The sequence below is a fragment of the Microtus pennsylvanicus genome, chromosome 7 (assembly GCF_037038515.1).
Source record: "Microtus pennsylvanicus isolate mMicPen1 chromosome 7, mMicPen1.hap1, whole genome shotgun sequence".
NCBI classification, from domain to species: Eukaryota; Metazoa; Chordata; class Mammalia; order Rodentia; family Cricetidae; genus Microtus; species Microtus pennsylvanicus.
Genome location: NC_134585.1, coordinates 86006398 through 86030624, shown reverse-complemented (window position 1 = coordinate 86030624; position 24227 = coordinate 86006398). Strand labels below are relative to the sequence as shown.

General features: G+C 39.7%; 1 protein-coding gene across 2 annotated transcripts in view; it reads right to left on the bottom strand.

Annotated features, from left to right (window-relative positions):
- Positions 1-259: 259 nt before the first annotated feature.
- Arhgef38 (Rho guanine nucleotide exchange factor 38) overlaps positions 260-24227 on the bottom strand; it is an 88382-nt gene continuing 64414 nt past the window's right edge. Inside the window, exons 6-14 of one of the 2 annotated variants that reach the window (XM_075981299.1) lie at positions 22217-22416; positions 19991-20124; positions 16942-17046; positions 15464-15580; positions 11581-11892; positions 10144-10287; positions 8999-9197; positions 8620-8879; positions 260-568 (exon numbers count right to left, since the gene is read on the bottom strand). In XM_075981299.1, the coding sequence (XP_075837414.1) occupies positions 383-568; positions 8620-8879; positions 8999-9197; positions 10144-10287; positions 11581-11892; positions 15464-15580; positions 16942-17046; positions 19991-20124; positions 22217-22416 (1657 nt within the window). In that variant the 3' untranslated portion in view covers positions 260-382. The remainder of the gene's footprint in view (positions 569-8619; positions 8880-8998; positions 9198-10143; positions 10288-11580; positions 11893-15463; positions 15581-16941; positions 17047-19990; positions 20125-22216; positions 22417-24227) is intronic. The other variant, XM_075981300.1, reaches the window with a different exon arrangement.

Here is a 24227-nt window from a genome sequence, read left to right as displayed (position 1 = left end):
TCATGTATAAGCTGCAAAATATATATTATATGTATATAGCATGTGTGTGCAAATAAGATGTAAAAAATATGTTTAAGGCAAAGTACAGTAAGAAAATACTACAATAAAGTGAAAACCTTATTCTTTCACTCCTTGGTGTTGATAAACAAAATATACCTTTTAGAAAGATCTTTACCTTTAAATATGTAGTTGGAGTCTAGGCTGTTTACTCTCTGCTGTTTCTGTTGGTAATATCTCTATCAACAACTATTTTTTATACATCAACAACATCTTATTAGGAAGCAAGGTTTTCCTTAAAACGTGATGCACTGCTTCTGGTCTGCAGTTTCAGTGTCTGTTTCATGAGGTAGTCAGGAAATGATGTCATTTTATGCTTATTTTCTTAAGCATATGTCATCTTCCCAAGGTAGTTAGCTGGCACGTAGCCTTTCTGTCCTTGGGCTTCAGCTAACCACCACTCTCTGTTCCCACTTAGGTCACAGAACCTCAGTATGTGGACTCTCTGGTACTCCTGGAGGCTGAGTTCATGCTCACTTCGTGCTTTGAAAGCATGGACTGCATAGAAAATCTAGACAAGAAAAAAAAAAGACATTATTGGAACAAAACCCAGAATTTCGGAGAAACTTACCAGGTTTCTGACGATAAGGGGCTCCTAGCTTTTGACAGTCACACAGTCCAGGACTTCCTGATGGATTTGGTAGGATATGACCTATCAAATCTGTGGCACATAAGAAAGGAAATGGCACTCTTCCTAATTGGAAGGATTTTAGCCTGGGCATGCTTGAGGCAATTCGGCCTTTTCTATAAAATGTTTTCTCGTTGTTAATTCTTTGAATCAATCGCTCAATCTCTTCTGCAGATGAAAACACAGATCATTTCTGCACAACATTTCTGTGTGTGGAGTGAGAAATTGGAGGGATGTGGAAATGTGTTGAAGAGTTAGAGAAGATAAATTATAGACCCTCATAGTAAATTAAACTGTAGTCATTAAAACAGCAATATAGAAAGTATTCACATTAAGTATTTTTAAATGTAAAATTGCAGCTGGAAGATGACTTGGTGGTTAAGAGTACATGAGCTTTTGCAGAGGACCCAATTTAGGTCCCAGCACCCACTTGGGAGTTTCACAACCAGTTGCCAAAATTCCAGTTCCAGGGTATCCAGTGCCCTCTTCTGACTTGGAGAGTAGCTGCTTTCATACAGACACATCCCAACACACAAACACATATGTATAAAATTAGATAAATAATGTATATCTCAAATTACATTTCTCTGAAAAATACTTCACAGTTACTAGGTAAACTGGAAGACCTCTGACCAGTGTTGAAGTCATTGTCTAGTAACATCATAAGGCTGCTAAAAGAAATGTTTCCTTATGATAAAAAATTAAGCAATTAACCAACACATTTGTATATTCATTTAATCAAACTTTGTAAAAAAATTATGTCAGAACCTTACAACTCAGCTAAAGCAATAATGAATCTTTACAAAAGAAAACAACAAAACCACAGTGCCACCGTCACCAACGATAAACTACACATAAATACTGGGGTGCATTTTGAAGCAAGTGGTCTTTGATAAGGGACACATTAATAAAGGAGTTTAGTATGTCACACCCACAAAGGTGAATACATGGAAAGGTGATAGAAAAAAAGGATGGAAAATTGAGGGCTGTGAAAAATGAATTGATGTCACTGAACTAGAAAAGAGATGGACAGTGTAGTGAGAGAACCAAGATTAGACTGTGGTTACATAAATCTTAATGAATCACTTACCTCAATAAAACCCTGATGCCATTAACTGTTACCTTAATAAGGGGCCTGAGGCAGAATTCAAGGAAAGGAACCATATTGCTAGGGTTGGAATGGGTTCCCCCACCTATTCTAAACTACACTCATCCCTTCTAAGTGAAAGTCTAGCCAAAACGTACTATCCATGAACTAAAAAGTTGACTTCATCAGACCAAAATTATCATATATTTTTGACTATAAAGTTGACTTCATCAGACCAAAAATAGTGCTTGATATCAGATTTCAGGTCTCTACAACGGTGAGGATTTTGTTGTTGGTTAGCCATTATGCAGTATTTTGTTAATGGCAATTTGAATGGCCCGAGGTGTGCCTCTCAACTGGTCACATATGCTGTGTGCACAGTAGAGTTCAAATCTTCAGTTGACCTAAAAGTTCTGGATATCATAAAGAGATTGTGGTGTGTACATGAGGATAGACCGTTGGAAATGGATTATGCTGTTTGGAAGTAAAGATGAAACAGAAGAAAGGAGCTATAAGTTCTTAATGAAATTTCAGCAGCGACACTTTTACTGAGTTTGTAACAGTTTATGTCACATGAGCCACATCCTCAACAGCCCTCTTGGTTAAGACTTAGAAACAGTCTTACTCACAAGGCTACCCAGTGCTACTAGGACCGATGCGTTCTAACTCCCAGTCCTGTGTTTGATCAATTTCTTTTAGGGTTTTAGGAATCAAACTCAGTTCTAAGAAAGAAAAGAACAGTGTATTTTTTTGGAGAAAGGGTCTGTGGTCTCTCCTCTGTCCCTACAGTTCTGCAGTTTTGAAAGTGACAATATTGAATAGGTCCATAATATTAGTGTGGTTAATTTGGTTTGCAAAAGCGTCCAGGAGTGTGACGTGCTAAATTATAGTGCCGGAGTGATCTATAGGAGCTGGAATCAGCAGTGTGATCATCTTTGCAATTTGAATCAGTAATAAATACGCTTCTTTAGCTCAGGCATGGATTTTTCAGAAGGATAGATTAGTTACAATCCCATTCCTCAACACTGTGTAGTCTTTCACTTTGGAACAGATTTCCTCAAGGGGAAAATAAAATTTGATTAGATATATTTATTATTATAATATGTATTTTGTTGTGTTTTTTTTTTGGCCGAGTCTAACTGTGCAGTCATCGGCTTGCCTAGACTTCACTATGTAGATCAGACTCACCTTGAATCCATAGAGATCTGTTTACCTCTGCCTCTAGAGTGTTGGAATTAAAAGTATGTGCCACCATACCTGACTTAAAATATATAATTTAAGCAAATATAAATTCTCATGAAATAAGAAATTTAAAATACAAAATTGTGTAACACTTTTAAATTATCATGGTTCAAGTTTGTTTTAAATTGGCAGTTTCTAGTTCTTACATAACATGCTAAATAAAGGTGTACTTTATATGCTCAAAATGGGCCTAAGTCGGCTTTGAAAGAGAGAGTGTCCCTGGTCTTCTAATTATGTGTGTGTGTGTGTGTTTTAGATGAAAAATTAGAGGTTTTCAGCTTGTCATGAATTTTTAAGAACAGAGTGATTTCTTATTTTCAAATCTCAGTTCACACTCTCTAACTTTAAATGTGTATATGTTTCTGCCCATGAACATTCATTAAAATGTTATTAATATGGTTCATAATAATGTATTTCTTTTTTCCTTGTTATTTATAAAATGTTTTGCTGTTTGTTCCTTTGCTGCATTTCATTTTAAATGTGATAACCTGGCAATACAGATCAGCTCTCCACAGCATTTGATTTAAGAGCACCTAGATTCTCACTGTGATTATTATCCATAAACATCATACTGTTCCCTGTGGCACCATTGCCGCCTCAGCAGCCTCTTACACTACATATTTGTGAATTTAATTTTTATTTCTTAACTTCACTGCATTGTGCAATCTCGTTTTTATTGATTTTATCCCAATTTTCCAGTTACAAACAATAAAATTCATAACATATTTTAATTTTCCTTTCCCAAACTAAAAAGCTTTTAAAGCAGCATTTACTGTATTAATTCCAAAGCCAAAATAATTACACTGCTTGGAACATATCATTCTTTTGCTCACCTGCTAGAAGCCAGCTTTTATTTTCTTCATTCAGTGATTATATATTTTTATTAACAAGTAGAATTTTATGAAGAATCTAGGGTTTAATAAAATATTTTAATATGGATTTAAACCTGAGGGTTCAGGAAAGAGTGCTTCCTAGAGCCTAAAACACACCCGAGTGCCTGAGTGTGGCTTTCACTAAGATATTCTCACTTTGGGGACATTAGAATGGTCATATATAGGACTTGGGAGAATTTGAAGCTACTGTCATAAAAGGTGATAATTGAGAGGACAAAGGTAGGTCACAGACATGCTTGGAGGTAGGTTTATCTTCAGTGTAAACAAGTAGTTCTTATGGAAAAAAGTTTCAAAAGTAAACAAAGAAAAAACACCCATTTAAGTCCTATAAACATCTTTATTCCCTTTCTCTCTCGATCCTGTCCTCCCTCCCTCTCTTCCTGAAATGGCAATAAATGTGGAATTGGATATTTTGACAACCTTTGGCCTTCAAAATAGTGTAAAACATTTCCATATTAAATATTCCCTTAATCTTCATTCTAGTGGATTACTTAAATACCTTAAGATCAATCTGCCACACAGTTGATAAACTTTCAAAAAAATAGCATATTCAATATCACTATCATAAGTAGTTATAAAATGCAAAGTCAAAGACCTGCTCACAAGAATGAGAAAACAACATACTTGTCTAAAAATGTGCTCCATAGAAAAAGATCACATGCCAAGAAGCACAATTTCAAGATAATTGAGGAAATCCTCTGCAGTAATGTGAATGGTCCCTCTAGGCTCATATGTTTGAATACTAGGTGCCCATTTAGAGGAGTTGTTTGGGAAGGACTAGGGGTGTGGCCTGGTTGGAGGAGGTGTGTCACAAAAGCCCATGCCAGTTAGGATAGTCATGGACTCTAACCTTCTGAAACTGTAAGCTGCAAATAAACTCTTTCTCATGATGTCTTATCACTGCAATAGAAAAGTAGATGTCCTTGAAAGCCATTCACCAACTTCTTATGCCCCAAGGTCCAGGTTAAAAGCTTAGATCAACTATGGAAATCACAGAGAAGATACAGAATGAACTTGTGGGATATTTGTACAGTGTGAAGATGTATTCACTATGATTGGCTTAATAAACAGCTGAATGGTCAAGAGCTAGGCAAGAAGAGAGGACTCTGAGAACAAGAAAGGCAGAATCACCAGGAGATATAGAGAGGAAACAGGAGATACAAAGTAGAAGAGAGGTAATACCCTGTGATAGAACATAGATTAATATAACTGGGTTCCTTTTACGTTGTAAGAGCTAGTTAGGAAAAAGCCCAAGCTATAGATGGAGCATTCATAAATTAATAAAATGTCTCCATGCCATTACTTGTGAGCTGGCTGGTGAGACAGGAAAAGATTCATTATGTAAGCCAGTCTTCAGCTGTCTATATCTCGGGATTCTCAAAGCCTCAGAGATGCCCCCTTAAAGTCAGGTAGAAGCCCTTCCTCCTAGTCGGGGATCACTTGAATTATCAAGAAGACTTCAGTACAGCCTAAAACTCCGTAGTATATGCTTCTGCATGTCTGGAGGATAATAAAAGGTACCGCCCTGTAGGAAAGAGCAAAGCAAGGAATAGTGGCCCCAAACACCACCCAGTTAAGCAGTACAGGTTACAGTTGATTTTCCTGATTTTTAAGTTTAAATAGTAACGTGGAAAATTGCTTTTGGGGTCTATCGTATATAAGACTTGACAAAGATCCAATTTGCTACCACTTTCAGTCACTTATGTGGACCTCTATGCTGTACCGTTCTCTGTGACACCCAGGAATATAAGGGGCTAAGTATTCACATGCAGCCTGAGAGCGGATGCAGTGGAAACAGCAGACTGTGGCAAGCATGAAGATGTAATCCTTTCTCCTTATTCCCAGGAATGAAGAGCAGCTGCACTAGGAGTCTGAAAACCACCAGCCTCTATGTGTCTGCTGTCAGAGCTAAAGGGTAAAAGGAAGTATTCCTTCCTGGCTCTTCTTTACTCTTTCCTTTTTCTTTCCTTTACTCTTTCCCCACAGGGGTCGCTTCTCTTTGCAGTAGTTGATCTGGGACGTACTCTGTGCTTGCAGTGGAGAGACCTTCAATTTGAATGAAATCACCTTAATCTGAATGAAGTTATCAGAGATCCCATGAGGCCACAGATCCAAGGTGGGCTTTCCGGTTCAATTTTATTAGTAATAATGCTACTATTTATCCAATGCCAGTTATCTATGTTAAACTGGTTTCCAAACTCAGAGGAGACAGAATAAACAGGATTTTTGGATAAGAGCCTCTAACATATTTTCTATTTTGATTCCCTGCTCTGCTCCCCCTATTTAAAGAAAACATTTAGCATCTAATTTACCTGATTTGTACTGGTAGGATCACTTGAGGAAGATTGTTTTATTGTAGCCACTAGTGGGAGCCAGTTTTATACTGTGCTCTTCCAGCTGAAAGAACCTAAATCATGTTTAACCCCAAATCCTAGTAAAGTTAGGCTATGGTTAGAATATCATTCTAGCTTCAGGATGCTGTCTTAGTTACTATTCTATTGCTGTGAGTAGACACCATGACCAAAGCAACTCAAAAAAGGAAGCATTGAATTTAGTACTTGCTTGCAATTTTAGAATGTGAGTCAATGATCACCATGGCAGGCAGAAGATAGGACTGGTGAAGGATCAGTAGCTGAGGGCTTTACATCCTGATCCTCATGTAGCAGGCAGAGAGAAGGGTGGGGAGAGAAGGGAGGGAGGGAGAAGGGAAACCTGGGCATAGTGTGGGCCTTTGATTCTCAAAGTCCTCCCCAGCAACTCACTTCTTCCAACCAGGATACACCTCGTAATCCTTCTCATCTTTCTCAAATAGTTTCACTACCTGGGAACAAACATTCAAACGTCTGAGCTGTTTGAGTTATTCTCATTCAAACTACCAGAGATGTCATTCCAAACTCAGATTCTGTCGAGGCTATTGAGGTAAGTAAGGTAAACTATGAGAATATTCAATCAGGTCTACAGATTGCACTGAATTAAAAAAAATATCCACAAATGAGTTAAGATTATAGTGTGTCTTTCAGAGGCTGTAAGTAAGCTGAGAGGGCTAGCAAATTACTAAAATCGTGTGCTCTGGAGCTACAAAATGGAGTAATGAGAACATGCCTTGAATATCAGGTAAGCTAAGAGTCCATCGTGGCTTGGAAGGGAGATTTGCAGATAAAAATATCTGATAAAGGCGTTACAGTCAGAATTTACAAAGAAATCTCTCTCATAATTAGGAAATAAGAAGAATTTAGTTTTGTTAATGAGATGGACAGGGAAAAGATAATAAAGGAATTTTAAGGTTAGAAAAAAGTAGACAAATATTTGACTGGAAAACAGAGTGATTAATAAGCATACAGAAAGAGACAAAGAGTGTTCCTGAAATTATTTCTTTATGTTTCTTAAAAACAAAACATTTTGAATATCTTTTACTGGGTTAGTAGTCATGTATGACTTATTTTATAAAATAGAATAAGAGCCTATGTCACAGTTCAACCACTCAGGAGATAGAAGTGAAAGGGTGGCCTGGGATGTATCATAAGATGCTGCCTCAAAAAACAAATTTCTTTTAAATTGTTTTGAGGAATAAATTTATTATAAAGACAGAGTTGTGTTTAAGTGTAAAAAAAGTAACACATATGATATGTTTTATTTGTGTATACATTTATGTATGCACAAAATATATCTGAAAGACACACACAGGATGCTGTCTTTGGAGAGTATCACTAAGGGGGAAGTGAATAAAGACATTACATTTAATTTATGGATACTGTTCCAGTTTCACTTTCTGAAAATGAAATGTATTACCCCTGTGGAAAAGAAATTTAGGCTAATGGAAATTACTAAGTTAAAAGGCAGAAAATTAGTTGGTTATTACTTGGAGATTAATAGTTGAATATACCAAAACTTTATGAGGTAGCAAAAATGAACCTTACATTATAATTAGCTTACCAATTTTTGAAGGTGCCGTAGCAGTAGTTTTCACATTGGCGCAAAGAGAGAAAGGCAAGTTAGGAAGCTTTCGTGCCTAGCAGGTGGCATTAAAAAGAGGTGAAGTGTCTAAGTTCTACTCATCTTAATGAAGGCATTGCCTCTAGAATAGTAGTCTCAATCTTCCTGGAGCTGAGACCCTTTCATACAGTTTCTCATGGTGTGGTGACCTCCAAGCAGGCAATTATGTTCAATACTACTTTATAACTGTAATTTGGCTACTATTATGAATCGTAACATAAATGTCAGTGTTTTCTGAAGCTCTTAATCACCCCTAATCCCAAAGGGGTAGCAACCCACAGATTGAGAACCACTGTTGTAGAGGCTTCAGAGACAAGTTCCTATCTGATATTGATGACCACAGCTCAGCTGCCTTTCTCCAACGGTGGAGCATTAGAAAACAAATTCCTGGCCACCCCGAAGACTTAGCAGTAGACTAGTGGCTGCTAAGGTTTGTTGGATCTCTAGTCTGTGTCAAGAGTTCAGCATGCGTGTCAACCCTACTCACAACACCGACTTGGATGCATAGGGATTGGTTTTTGTTCTCTTTTGAGGAAACAGGTTTAGATAATTAAATTCTTTGCTCAACAATCCACAGATGGTATGTGCTAATAGGTCTAGGTGTTTTCAATGTCCAAGCTGATGGTTTCCTAGTAAGAATTTCAGATCAACGTGAGTGGTTAGAGATTCTTTGATTTGAGTGGCCAAGTATTTTTTACCTTGCGGTTTAAAAGTCTTACCTGTTCGTCTACCTCTTGGAAGTGATCAACATCAGCACCGTTTGTTTCAAACTTCCCACAAGTGCCACTAAGAGATGAACTGCTATCGCTTATGCTGCCTTCAGGGGTACCCGTGACACTGTCACTAGCTGGCCGGCAAGACACAAAGAGGCTGAGGTTCTCGAAATCGTCATCACAGAATCTGTTCTCACCATCCACCTTCTGCTCCTTTGCTGGGTTGTAGGGCTTTAGGAAGGAGGAATACACGTAGCCTTTCACAACTGGCAGAAGGAAAAAGAAAGCACCAGGGTTACATGTTGACCTTCCCTGAACACGCAGAGACCCCTGGGAAAATCTCAACCTGAAGAGCAGTAGTAGGTCTGTGGGAAAAGAAACTTACATCCTGTGTCAACAAACCACCTGCTTGTACTCCCCAGGGGATCCTTCTGTTCCAGGACAGCTACCAACTCTCCTTCTAGAAGATTGATGTCGTGCTCCTGGGTGGCATTGCACTTGCGTTTAGCTCGGTAGAGTTCCTCTGCTCCGTATGTGGACAGAAGTTTGGAGCGGTGATCGTCAGTTTGATGTGGCACTTCTGGCTGGGAAAAGGAAGATGTTCTGATTCAGGTGAACATACAGTGAAATCATCATTGAGTTTTCTTCTGGAAGATTATTTCTCAATATAAGTTATATGCTACTCTGGATTTATTAAAAGGCAGATGCTCGTGTCAGCTGAATTTTCGGTTAAAAAAAAATCTCAAGTAGGCACATGAGGGCAGTGTTGTAGAAAAGAAAGAAAATACAACCAGGGCTAAGAACGCAGAGGCTCTGAGAGCATAAAAGCAGCCCTCCGAAGTCTCATGACCTGGGTTCCATCATCAGAACCCACATAGTGGAAGGAGAGAACCCATTCCCATAATGGGGACCTCCAAATGTATTCCTCTGTATATCTGTGTGTGCAACATACATACAGACAGACAGACATACACACACACTACACACACAGGAAAAGTAAATAAAATTGTAAATTATAAAACAGGTTTAAAGAAGACAGAGGTTCTAACGATTCCTGACTGTTGATATTTTACTATTTTCTATTTACATTCTTGCATAGTAAATACTTTTTAATTTTAATTCATAAATTGCCTATATGCATTTTCCCCCTAGGTAAACGAGGCAGGAGTTGCAAAAAGACACTTTCCAAAGCCTGGCCCTAAGAGAGCTTGAGAAAACCACTATATCTCTGGGGGCTGGAAATTAAAAACGAGGGGCTGCACTCTCTTTAAAATCCTGATCAACAAAATCTGAGTGTCCACCGTGCATCAAGCATGTGTCTCAGCATGTTAAGGAATTATCATCAGTGAAACAGAAACAACATCATGCTCTTATGGAGTTTATCATAGAAGAGATAGAAACAGGGAATAAAACTTAACAAGCAAATGACACATTATTTGGATGTAGCGATTGGTATGGGAAACAATCCGCTACTATTGGGAGGAGGCATAGAGATGCTGTTGGCGCTGTCACAGGCAAGGCTCAACTCACCAGACTCTGAGCAGTCTTCTTCTTTTCAAAGCTAAGTTTCCTCTCAATGAAGGTGGCACTGTTGTCCTTTACAAAACTCAGGTTTTGAACCTCTTCCAGCACTCGATTTTGAATCTCAGAGATGCTCAAGACTGGCAGGGGCACCTGTAGGAGAAACAGTGCGGTGTTTTCAGTCACGTGGTCACACTGGGCCTTAACTCTGCCAGGGTCGTGATGACAGCGGGCATGGAAGACAGTGCCACAGAGGAAAAATCTAGGCAACTTGAGAGCTTCTATAAAGATGGGCGATCTGGTATTTCTGAAGCCACACAACATGGCATGGATACTTTTCCTTCTTAAGTTTCCAGACTCCATAGGAGAACAGAATACAAAAGGGGCAAGAAAGACCCAGGAGTAGAGTTCAGAAGATGTGGAGTTAGCAGCCCCCCAGGTGGGACAGCGGGAGTATGTAGGGAGTGAGGCTACAATAAGAAGCATGTTGAGGCATGTACATATGTTTGTCTTATATGTTTAGCAAGTATGGAAGCTGGGAATGGGCAGGTGTTTGGGAGGTGCGTATACAGATGGGAAGAGTAGAGTATATGTGAAATGAAAGTAGAGAGAGGGTTTACCTGGGGGCCCAGACAGAAGGGGTTGAGCGGGCTAGAAAAAGGCTTAAACATAATGCAGAAACGATTTGGCGCCTATGCTCTTTCAAACCACATAAAAACATAATAGGACATAGAACATATGTGAATTGGGCCCAGGAGAGAATATTGGGATCTAAAGGTTTTAGCAGGAATAGGATAGGTAGGTGTGTAGGGGATGAGGCTGTGTTAACTAAAACTAAGGGTATATGAAGAAACCTTATTAAGCCCACTAGTTTGTAAGTGAAATGAAAATATAGTTTTTTAAAAATGAGTTTAAACCATAGTATTTTTCATATCAGAAATATATGCTGCTCCCAGAAGACATGAGTCACAAAATAAAAATCTCAGAGCCAGGCATGGACTCCTCCCTTTGAGTTCTTGGGCAGAGAGACCCCAGAGGCACCCAGGACAATACAGGCTGTTGCTGCTCTTCTGTGTTCCTCCACAGGGAGATGGCAAGGCCGTATTACTGAAGATATCATGCACTTTGGTTGCGGGACCCAAAGAAATAAATCTTGAACTGACCAGGAAACTCCTCTTGATGGCTAGCTTTTGTCTTAGCTAGGATTTCCATTGCTGTGAAGAGACACCGTGATGATGGCAACTCTTAGAAAGGAAACCATTTTCGGGCTGGCTTACACTTCAGATGCTTAGTCTGCTATCATCATAGTCTTTAAAACTATACGATTCAAAATGCAGAAGGACATCTGAATGACTTCCTACTTAAACAACAACACACAAGGACCACACGCGTACACTCTGAAGGAGGTGTGAAATTGAGGTGGCTAATGGGTAGTGCTCTGCTCACCGGCTTGACTGTGGAATAAGCCTGCAGAGCCACCAGCATCAAGTCCCGGAGGAGGGTGATAAAGCTACACAGGCAGTTCAACAGGATCTTCCTGGCAGCCTGGTTGAACGCCTGGAGCTCTTCCACAAGCTGGGCATTGAGGGCCTCATACTCTCTTTTGGCCAAGTCTGATTCGTCGGCTGCTGACCGCGGCAGGGAGCTATTGCAGTCAAGTAGTTTGTCATAGCGCTTTTGGATGAGCTTCTGAGGCCCTGGGAATAAGGACAGCAAGGCTGACAGGGGGCTCAAGATGAGTCTCTGAGAGCGAGCTACCTGCAAAAGAAAAATACGGAAAATACAGGCACATTACCAAGAGAAGAATGGCTCACTCCATAACCAATGATGCTCTCAGTAGGCCTATCTCCTTCTCTCTTCTGAAGCTCAAAGGGACAGGACAGCACCCAGTCATTTGCAAAGAGAATCTCATATGGGGGGGGGGGGCTGCCTAAGCTTCTTTATTCATGCTTAAAGTAGCAACATTGAACCTGAAGATGAGTGAGAAGAGTAAGTCTTCTCATACGGATCACAACTCTTCTGCCTACAGCTGTGCCTCAGACGCTTCCTTCAGGACCCTCCCTCTCGCTCCCTCCTAACCCCAGAGCCAAGCTGAGTTATCAAGCTGTGTCAAGGTTGGGAGGAGCTGACATCAGTGTGTGGCTACAATTGACCAACTCACCACTTCACCTCTTGCTGTCAGCAAAATGGGCACAAGCATTCTGAGGAGAGACTCTTACACCCCTTCGCATCAGTTCCGAGTCTGTTTTTTACCTCTAGGTTTGTTTTTGGATGGAATTGTATTCCCCAAGCAAGCACTGGTCCTTTAAATGTATATCTTATGCCTGTGACAGAAATGACCAGAGCTAAACACTTAAATACACCTAAGGCTTGAGGGCATGTGACTTGGTTTCTGAAACGGCTGCATTTTCAGCTCTGAGACATGAAAGAAAAACCTTATTGCATTAGTGCCCAACCGCATGTCAGCACTCAAGAATCCTAGATTTTATTTCTTCTCTTTTTATGTTTTTCCCTGTGTTCTGAATTGCAATTTTATCCCATGTCTGATGACCACCCTGCCTTATACCTTATCACACATGTTTATAGGAATCTGGAAGTAGTTTATCATTTGTGACCTCAAAGATATTCCAGGAAACCGAAGCAACGGCCTGTATTAATTAATGTAAATGATTCTGCTAACTCTGTTTGAACTCACGGGGAATCTGAAAGAGGGTACCTCATCTGTTAGTGGCACCAGCGATAACCAACACAAATTAGATTTGATTTTTAGTTTATGAAATAATCAATAGATACTAGCCCACCACTTAATGAGCCCCTGGACTAGGCAACAGATGCATTTACTGTATCTGGGATAAGTCACTGTGTTTATTACTTGCCTGGGAGCCACAGTTTGCTAATTTGATGATTATGATTGTAATGTATGTCCAATGCCCATAGATCTGAACTTTATTTGCCAGAGGGACAGTAGTTGGAACAGATAAGCAGGTTGTATTTTAGAATTTTGTGCTACACAGTATTTGTAGAAAAGGATCATTTATGGCTGGATAGGAATAACTTCTCTGCCTTGGGGTAAACTTTTGAGTTAATATTTCTGTTTCAAAGAGTTCAGTATGCTACCCAATAAAATGCCACTTTTCTACCATACTTTCTGGTGATTCTTCTAACTTAGCAGATGTAATATTATTTTATCAGGGCAGACAGGACAATTTCTTCCTTCTTTCTGTCAGACTGTGGAGCATGCTGGCTAAGGGAGAAGCTACGGAGTATGTGCTCATACCATTTTGATAAATACTTATCAAATTAGTGAATTGAAATTGAGCAAACTCTAAATGGTTTTTCTAAAATGTCCTTCCTATGATTGAACCCTGAAAAAAACTCCCCAAGACCTAGTCACGTTTTCCCAATAAACCCATGGGTATAAAAACCTTTGTCTATTAATCTACCTATACATCCATCTGTCCATTCCTGAGTAACTTATGCTCTATCACTTTATTTTGGATAGTATGATATTTAGTCTTCTTACATTTTATTTATTTTTTTACTTATTTTGTATTCCTGCTAGAGAACATTATTTATTGTTAGAGAGTCCAAGCAGAGATCTGAAGAAGTAGGAGTTGGTTCTTTCTGCCACGTGGATCCTTAGGATCAAACCAGGATTCGGGGTTGTTACTAAGCACCTTTACCCACTGAGGCACCCCCCAGGCCTTTTAAAATAGTACATTAATTTTCTTTTATTTTTATACATGATAATGGTAAATTTTGATTGTTAACTTGACAGGATTTAGAATTGCCCAGGAGACCAACTTCTGGGTATGTTCATGAGGATTTTGGCACTCACCTTTAATCCCAGTTCTTGGGCAACAAAAAAAGGCTGTGCTCTGTTACGTTAAAGGCCAGCCTGGTCTGCATAGCAAGTACAAATGTACTTATCAAAAGGATGTAATCTCAACTTTCTGTGTTATAATGCCAAAACCAGCTTATTCAGTAGTTTTGCAGTAGGATGCAGACTGTCTCATATCCTAAGGTTTGGAAATATTTGGGAGCTCATTGGTTGAAGATTATTTTGAGGTGGAGGCGTTGCTGAGATTTTGAGATTCATGGGCTAGGACTGCTAGAATCATCCAACACAAGATCTAAGACAGTCTGGGCCTAATTCTGACACAGCCAACACAGAAATATGGCCTATTATGCTTTCTCCAAAATATATTAAATACTGATATGAAATAATAACATAATGCACCAAACTGAAATTAGCATTACCCAGAAAAGCTTACCACTCAAACTTTAGTCAAGAATGTTTTTATGCTCCCCGACATATATTTTACAGAACTCTTAAAAACAAATAGTCTATGAAGGAATACAGCACACTGGCAGAGTGCTTGCATAGCATGTGTGAGTTTCTAAGTTCAGCCCCCAGAGCTAGGAAGGAAGGAAGGAAGGGAGGGAGGGATAGAGGGACGGAGGGAAGGGAGGAATAAATAAATGAAAGAAAGAAAGAAAAAAGAAAGGAAGAAAGAGAAAAAAGAAAGAAAGGAAAGGAAGGAAGGAAGGAAGGAAGGAAGGAAGGAAGGAAGGAAGGAAGGGAATCTATCATGGGTAGGAAGACTATCTGACAGTTAAGTGTGTCTTTTTTCAATGGGAAGGCTTTGATGTCCAGTGCACACTGTGCTAAAAATCACAGACGGTGAGAATCTGTTCTCCTTCAGTAGGTGCTCAAGGATTTCCATAGGTTCCTTTAAGTCACAGCTTGCTGAGGCAGTGGTGGTGAAAACCTTTACTCCCAGCACTCAAAGGCAGAGGCAGGAAGATCTCTGTGAGTTCAAGGCTATCCTAGTCGGCAGAGTGAATTCTAGGACATCCAGGAATGTTATGCAGAGAAACTCTGCCTCAAAAACAAAGCAACATAAAACAAACAAATAAAAATCAAAAATCCATAGCTTTACAAACTAATATATTATTAATATCTCATACACAGACTCAAACTGAACATTGTTCAAGTATCTGTTTCTTCAGACACTGACTACCCCAGAAACAGAGTATGAGATTGTGTTAAATTTCCATTATAGTACAATCCTCAATTGTAACACTCTAAACATAGGTAAGTATTTAAAAACTCCTGTCGCAAAAAGTCCAAACTTGAGACTAGCTTTGATTTAGTGAATATTTTGTACTAACTGTAGTGTGTGTGTATGTGTGTGTGTGTGTGTGTGTGTGTGTGTGTGTGTGTGAGAGAGAGAGAGAGAGAGAGAGAGAGAGAGAGAGAGAGAGAGAGAACACAGCTTTTAAACAACTGCCGTTTAGTTTGTATTTGTCTGTGTGTGTAACTTACAAAGTCTTGGCAGGGATTGAAAGCATGGTTTTGGGGTTCCCCGCAGTTCGTCTCTCCATCCTTGTATGAGATCTCACGGAGTTCTGCCACACTCTGCGGAGGGAAGGGCATGGCCTGCTGAAACAGAGGATGGAAAGGGTGAGTTCTAAATGAAGTCAGCACATTAACATCTCCCTAGTGTGAGCTTCATCATTGCAATGCTAAATTTCCCTGAGAGATAGAAAACGTTCTATATGATGACCATGGATGCCATCCAGTCAGGCTGCTTGCAACCCTCAATTTCCTTCCCCTCCTCCCATCATTTCTGACAGGTTCTTGCTCTCTTGGAGTAGGAGGAGCCCATCTTAAAATTTCCTCAGCCATTCCTCAGCCTTCAATTCTTCAGATTCTTTATTTTAAAAAGAACTCCTCTTTGATTTGATCAGCAGCTTTTCTTGGTAAATTTAATATTATCTTTGAGGGGTAAAAAAGGTGCTCACATTTTTGTGGATTCAATCAGTGAAAACACCTGTGCATGTGCCTCAGTGGTGCTCATTCCTTGAGCAATACCTGCAGGGCTGCCATGTCCCAATGCTGTGTCCACTGCAGCCGTGTCTGGGGGCTGACTTCACAGAGATTTGCTAACCCCATTGTGCAATGGACTCTGGGTGTGACTGTAAGGATGCATGATCCTCATCCATCCAGAATATGAAACCCTGTCTCCAAAGCAGTGTGCTGGGCATGTCAATTCTCTGCTGGTAGGATGTTTTATCTAACTGTGAAGCTCTTGGCTCCAAAACCAGATACTCAAGAGGAAAACTTCTGGGCTCATTAACTGATTTCCGTGTAACCGCTAACTTCCTATACTTCAAGTCAGAGCTGTTGTCAAGCTGTTTTCAAGGACACCGTGTCCTCCGGAAGATCCATTACAAGAAACCCTCGGCCAGCTTTTCCAACAAGTATAATTGTTCAGTTTTCCATCTTAGGGGCTTTTAAAAGCAGAGATGCTCAAGTAGGTCGGGACAACCTCCCAAGAGGCTAGAAATATGGAGGGTGTTTTTGTCCTCTACTTCAATTGCACAACAACATTTACTTACCACGGTTTGTGTTGTTCTCTAGTTCAATTTGTTTTCCTTTGTATGGGATTTTATCCTGATTTTATCAACCACAAAGAATTATATTGGTAAAATCAGACAACACAGTGCCTGCCTCACATACAATCTAGTGCTCACAAACTCATTTTTAGTATAAAGAAGAAACGATGGGGGTTTATATTGTATGCATCTGAACAAAAGTCCAACAATATAGTGATTCGGACTGGGGCAGGCTGGAGCAGGAAGCGGGCACAGAGCAAGCCTTTATATGGCTTGCCATATCAGATCTTTGCAGCCTCACAAGTTTGATACAGTTTAGTTCAGCACACAAATGAAGAGTCCCATTTCCTCACACCACCCATGGGGACTGGCGTCCTCCTGAAGCAGCATTCGCGGCTCACCCACCTCTATGTGCTGAAGGCAGGAAGAGATGTGCTTCACGCAAAGCCTCAGAGTCTTCTCTAGTGACCTAAAAAGCTTTTCTTCCCTGTTAAAGGTGTTGTCTTTCACCTAAAACACACGAGAGATTACTTAGTTTCACGACTCAAATGCATTTACTATTTTTAAAATGGTACAAAATGAATACAAAATTAAAGATGGCACAGACCACATTGACCCAGGACATGGTGAAAAAAAATCCTTTGCTGTATGAAAATATTCTGTGATATGCTGACTTCCACAACAAAACTTTCTGGATCCACATGTAGCACAAACTAATGTCCAACCAGTGTTGTAAGTCATATCATGAAGTTTGATTTGTTGTTTATTTTGTACCTTCTCACCCATGTCACAGCAGTCATGGGACTGCAACTCCCCCTTCCTCCTCCTTCTCCTCCTCTTCCCCCTCCCTCCCTCCCTCCCTCCCTCCCTCCCTCCCTCCCTCCCTCCCTCTCTCTCTCTCTCTCCCTCTCTCTCTCTCTCTCTCCTCTCTGTATGGCTGTATGTACTCATGTGTTAGGGGTGGGTCACATATCCATCCCTTCAAAAGAGGACATCAGGTGTCCTTCCAAGGCAGAGCTGAAACACTAGATTAAGTTGGAGGTATGGCTGCCCTGCCAAATGCTTCATTTCCCACACTTCTTTGCAGCTAGTCTGCCTATGTAACTGGATTTGAACAAATACAGTATGAAGGAAGTGTTGTGTTTCATGTCTAAGTCTTGGCCTTGTGGCACCGTCTGTGGGGCTTGGAGGGAGACACAGTAAGGACCAAGTTTCAGTTAACTGAAGACAATATGGTTAAGGAAAACGCCATATGAAATTTGGCAAACTGGGTTCCTGGAAGAATTTTTTGAAGCAGAGCCCATCTACTCACATCTCAGGATTATTATCAGAGATAGAATAAGTGGTTACCTGACTAGTATCCTATGTTCTATTTGCTATGGTATTTTTTTTGCTATGTTATGCTGTGCTATGCTATGCTTGAGAATCTCTTTTTGACAGATACATTGTCTTTGCCCTAAAGTAGCAAGCTAGAGAAACATATTTATAGATATGATCAGGATTAAAAACCAGGCAGCCTGAATTCTAGATCTATACCTGTTCATCTTTGTATTCCCAATCTCTCACACAGTGCCCAGTACATGGAAGTTCAATACATATATGATGGATTGAATAGAATCTTCCTCCAGGGTAATAGCTTTACACCCTAACTCGACCAATATTTCACCTGAGCTGCTGACAAGTACAAAATTGATTGATTTGAGATTTATCTCTTCTGCAGTTCAGCCTATGCAGCTGATTTTCTGATTAACAGTGAAATGCTTCATTGCTGACAGGACATCCTCTATGAAGATTAAGAGGAAAAATCTAATTAATATCCCTTCATGCTATTTTAGCTACAATTCACTTTTAGTTCACAGTTAAAAAAAAAGCTTCTGATAAATATGCGAAAGAATATAATGGTCCCCACAAAAGTCTGCCCCACATTAGAAGCTGCCCGCTCTATTCAATAGAACTGTCTTGAGTAAGAAGCAAAATCGCAGAGCATGGAAGAGAATTTCTGCACACATTTATAAATGCCTACAGGGGGCTACTGTCTCCTTGAGTTCATTTTCAATTTGATTTTATTACTGTTGTCTTTAGTTGAAATGACCCAATTATCTATTTCCTGATCAGTCACCATGCGCTATTAATTTCCCAAACTTCTCACAATATAGCTGCATATGAAGCCTTTTTTTGAGATGGACCTGGTGAATCCCTGGAAAATTATAAAGAAATAAATATAATGATGGTAACAACTATGTACCCCACAAGTGGCAAAGTCACTGAAGCCACAAAGAAAGTGAGAAGAAAAAGATGACAATATTATACCATCCTCCTTCCAGGGAGGATAACTTTCTTCTTTCACCAGATCATGAATTTTATTTCATTCTTAATATATGTACTACTGATCACTTACTTCAGATTCATTAACCCCAAAACTCCTGGGTTGTCTATATAAATACAGGGTTCTAGGTTGTACCATTGAGATAGGTGGAACTCTAGGACCTATCTTTTGAAATTATCTCATGTCATTCTCCTTAAGCAGAATAAAATTTAGAAGTCTTTGAAAATCCAGCTATTTATAAGAGGTTGGGATTTGATGTGGGATGCCCTTCTGTTTATGTGTTGTTGTTGTTGGTTGATGAATAAAACTGTTTTGGCCAATGGCTTAGCAGAGTAAAGATAGGAGGAAAATCTGAACAAAAATATATAGAGAGAGTAGGCCGGGTCAAGGAGATGCCATGTAGCCGCTGAAGGAGAAAGACGCCCCACCAGAACCTTTCCATTAAGTCACAGCCTTGTGGCATCACACAGATGAATAGAAATGGGCTAATCGAGATGCAAAAGCTAGCTACAGATATGTCTGAGTCATTGACGAAACAGTGTTGTAATTAATGCAGTTTTTGTGTGATTATTTGGGTCTGAGTAGCTCGGAAACGAAAGAGCAGTCTCTGCCTACAGGGATTTAAGTGCAAGCTATGTTAAACAGCTGAGTAAGGATCATTAAGGACCAATCTTCCAGTATTATAATGTGCATCTAGGGCGTGTCCAGGAAGAGAAGGGGGTGGGGCAAGAACACCAAAACCATCACAATGAATTGTGCATATAAAAAACACCACTTTGTTTTTAGATGAAATAAAGAGAATCCCAGAGGCACAGAAAAACTTTAAAGCAGAAATAAAACAGAGATGGGGGAAGAGGTGGCCTTGAAGAGAGAGAGAGATTGTGAGCCGCTGAGATCAGGTCTCTTGCGGTTTTGTCATCGCCTGTCCTGAGTTCTCATCTCTTTCTGCCTTCCCTGTGGAAACTGAGGTAGTGCTGAAACCACCAGACACCCCCAAAGGAAGAGCTTGGGGCACTACCTTGATTCTGTGTTCTAGATATAGACACAAAAAGAGCAAAGCCAAGGCCCCACGAGTGGCGGTGTTAATGATCCCTGAGGAAACGTAGGTGGTCCAAGAAGAAAAATTACCTGTGACTCTCCTCTGGTCAGGATCTTGAGATGATTTGTGACTCTTTTTGACTTCTTGCTGATTGAATGAATATTCAGTTTAGATAGTTTGTCTTTGAGTGATTCGTCCTCATCGTTCTTCTTATATTTCAGAACTGAAAGGGAAGAACGCAAGGATACATCCCAGTGTGTGCAGCCAGATTCCACACTCCCCTAGCATTTTTAAGGCCAATATTTATATTGAGGACAGGACTTAACCCTTTTCTGCAGGGGCCATTACCCCATTACCCTATTACCCCATTGCCTAGTCTATCCAAAGTACCTCACCCAATGACTTTCAGAAACTCAGATATCCAAGGGCATGTCTCTCAAGGCTATTCAAGGTCAGGTTAATTTACTTCTCACATTAAAGAAATACCTGGATGAGGAAAGAGGTTGGATTTTACCCTCTGTACAAAAGAGGGAAGAAAAGAAAATTCCTTGTACTAGAAGAAAAGAAAGTATCCACTCTCTGATGGTGGGTATTATCTGGGAGTCTCTAGAAAAGGGAATCAGGTCCAAACCAATGAAAAGACAGCTGAACCCATGACGCATAAGCCTCAAATCCTAGGTTGGCTTTTCAAGCACTCTGTGATTTGGGGCCAGGTGAGAATCACTCTGAGTTTTACCTCTCTTTGAAATAACTGTTAGCCCAGGTTTTATTCCAAATGTTTGATACAGTCACTGTTGGGAAGGGCATAGTTCAGTCAGAGACACTGTTGATGAGGGTTCAGACAACGGTGCATGTTGAGTTAGACAAGATGCAATATTTACTGTTTCAAGCTTGTCAGGAATGGTACTGTACCAAACATAGAAAACTCAAGACTGAGCCAAGTATAGCGGCACACGCCTGTAATCCAGACATTTGGAATGTGGAGACAGGAGGATTATTTCAGGCCAGCCTCATCTATGTAATGAGTTTGAATCTAGCCTGAGCTACATGAAATCATGCTTCTTAGAATACAACATCTTTCAAAACATTTTTGTTATTAAGCCAGTTGATACAGTATTTTATGTCATTGCTTTTTAATCTTCTCATCATATCACAGAGCATTACATAGTTTATTATTTATTACTGGATAATTATGTAAATCTTTAAAACAATTGTTGATCAGTTTCCTACTTTTTGTCTAAGATCACGTATAGTAGTGTTTTGACTAGTACTGGCTAGTGACACCCGTTTTCTGGCTCGTGAATTGAGCATATCACATCATTGTGATTTTAATTTTCATTCCCCCAGTTACTAGCAAATCTTCCTGGGAATTGTTCTTTTTATTGACTTTTTACTAGAATATTCTTATTACTGAAATAATTATAACAATAATACATTCTAGGCAGCCATCCTATGTGTGCAGTCTTTTCATTTTGCTTTTGTTATCTTTTACTCTATTGTTTTGGTATCCTGTTCTTTATGGTTTTAATTTGCTAAAACAAATATTTTGCTTTTTACTTATTGGAAAACAAAACCAATCAAAGAAAATGAACTCATTACACTATTTATTTTTAAATGCCTGCCATTATTTAAGCATTGAGTTCAAGTCATATTAGAAACACAAACTTAGATAAGAGCTCTTTGTAACACTAATACCATGAGAAGATGAAGGCCTGTTATTCCTGGGACATAGGGTCTATAGAATTAGCACTCCTATATTAAAACCTACACTTGACATTAGGCATTAATTGCAATATCTTAGCTTAAAACAGTTAAGAATCATTTGTTAATCATAGAAACAAATAACTTTGTGCCCCTGTGACCCCCAATCTTCATTCCTGTGTTTCAGGATCAAACGAGTCTAAAGTCCCAGATAAAACACTTCACATGGACCTGTACTCCGACCAGCCCATTTCTAGGCTAGCCTCCCAGAGCTGCAGATCCCAGGCTTTATTTCCTCCTTACTCTACAGACATTGAGTGGCAGGAGGACGGTCTGTCCATACTGTACCACCGAGAAAACAGTGGTCAGGGGCTAGTGAACACTTGAGCGTACCCGTTGGATTTGCTTTTTTTAATGACGAGTTTTGTATATATTTTATGGTCTTTTTTCTCCTAGCTATTCAGGTAAACTCGCACGTTCCTCGTGTCCTCTGACTCTAGATTTCAAACATCATGTTCACTATGACTGCTGCGTAACTGGGACACTGTGACTGTCACACACAGATGGAACCCTCCAATCCTGGGGACCAATCAGTCTCTCATGCATTTACCTACCTAGGTCTTTCCTTCTTTTCAGCTCATTGATGTTAACGTTAATGTCCTTCACAGCAGCAAAGGCTTCCTCCAGGGCTCTGTAGTCAGGGTGGGAGGGAGGTGTTGAATTCCGAAGTTCACAAAGTAGCAGGGGGTATTTCATCACACGCTGAATAGGTTTGATCATCAAAGAGCCCATGTCCAGCAGGTTTGGTTTGCCTCTATGACAGACATCATTGATACCCATTTTACATTCATTTACTAACTTTGTTTCTCATTTTTTGATTTAAAGAAAAATAATTGCTCCTAAAACAGTTTTGCTCCCTTGAACTATATAAAATTTTCCAAATGGAAACAAGAGCTGAAAAAAAAAAGACAAAAAGAAGCAAGGCTGAAAGACCCCACTAACTAAACAAAAACCTAAAAGAAAACATACAGGTATACACACTTACCAAACAGCGCCCAAGTTTAGCTTTACATTCAGGTCAGTATATGCACAAGGCTTTAATCCCAGTTTCAGAATGTGTCTTCCCATGACAACCAAGAAAAATGGAATTTCCCCATGGTATTTTTGTTATTACTAGTGAGCAATATAAATTCATTACTGAAACCTTCAAATGTGTGACTGGAAGAACACTATCAAAACTCAACACTGTCCTCTCTTTTCTAACAAGCTGAAAAGCTGCTCACGCAGGGGTCCTGCCACAGACTCCAGAAGAAATTTGTAACTAATTGACACGCACGTGATGGCTTCCTCAGCCCTTTTCCCTTTCTCACAGGTGAGATGTCACCAACAGCTCTTTGTACCAATCAGCACATATGCGTGGCACTTCCATATGTGCTTCTGAGACAGAATGTGACCTTCCCACTGGCCAGGGTTGTGTAGGAGAAAGAAGTCCCAAGTTCTGTCAAGTCGCCATCCAAACGACTGTCACTGACCAGCAGTGGCTTCTAAAAATCAATCCAGGAAATGGTAAATTATAGACATTGTTTAAATCCCAACAGATGGATTTTTTTAATACTCATACTTTAAAATAATTTGAAAAAAGAGAAGTAAAAATGTTAAAAAAATGGTCTAGTGGCATCTTAAAAAACCCATCTAGTTCAATTCTTCATTTGACAAATGAGAAACCAATTGTCATGTGTACACGCACATACACCCATACACCACATGTGCACGTGTGCACGCGCGTGCACACCCACACCCGTCTTTATTCCATCTATCTCCCTGTTTTGTGTTCATCATCTCCCCTAGAATGGTCTGTAATCATTTCATTTCCCAGTTTCCTAGTTCGTGACCAATTTCTCTGTCACCACTGCATCTCCCACCCTGATCACATTTTATCAATGCACATATTTAGGTTGAAAAAAATCACTGAGTTTTCAGGCTTTCTGTCATGGTCTTTTATTTTCTTTTGAAAATCCCCTCTCCCCAAATTTCAAAATGGATAAATAAATAAATGACTATATCTTGAAAAGCGTTACACTAACGTGACAGATACAAAAAACGAAACAAACGGAAACATTTCTTAAAGGAAAACTAGAGCGAACACTACATGTTTGCAAAAAAGAAATAGAAAGATAAAGGCAAAGAGAGAGGGGGTGACAGAGAGAAGGACCAAGAAACAGAAAGAGAGCTCAGGAATGGGAGGAAGGAGATATTGTTGGGTTCCAGGAGAACTGAATGGAGCAGATGAGAAACAATCAATTATATTGAAAACCCAAACTAAAAGCATTTTGATTGATGGGATGCCAGCAGCTGGCAGAATTTTTTTTAATGTATCAAAGCAGGGATTATGCCTTAACGATAGTTTATACTCCTATGGAGACAACCCAATGGGACAAGCAAGAAGTCAGGAACGACATCTAAGTGACTATAGTCACAATTTCTAGTGAGTTTATTCTTTGATTACCACCAAACATTAATTCACTCAATCATTCAAAAGCTACTGAAAATACCTTCTGAAATAAGTAGTCAAATACTTAAAAAAGCTAGTAGATCATTTATTTTGAGTCATCTCTGTGTATATGT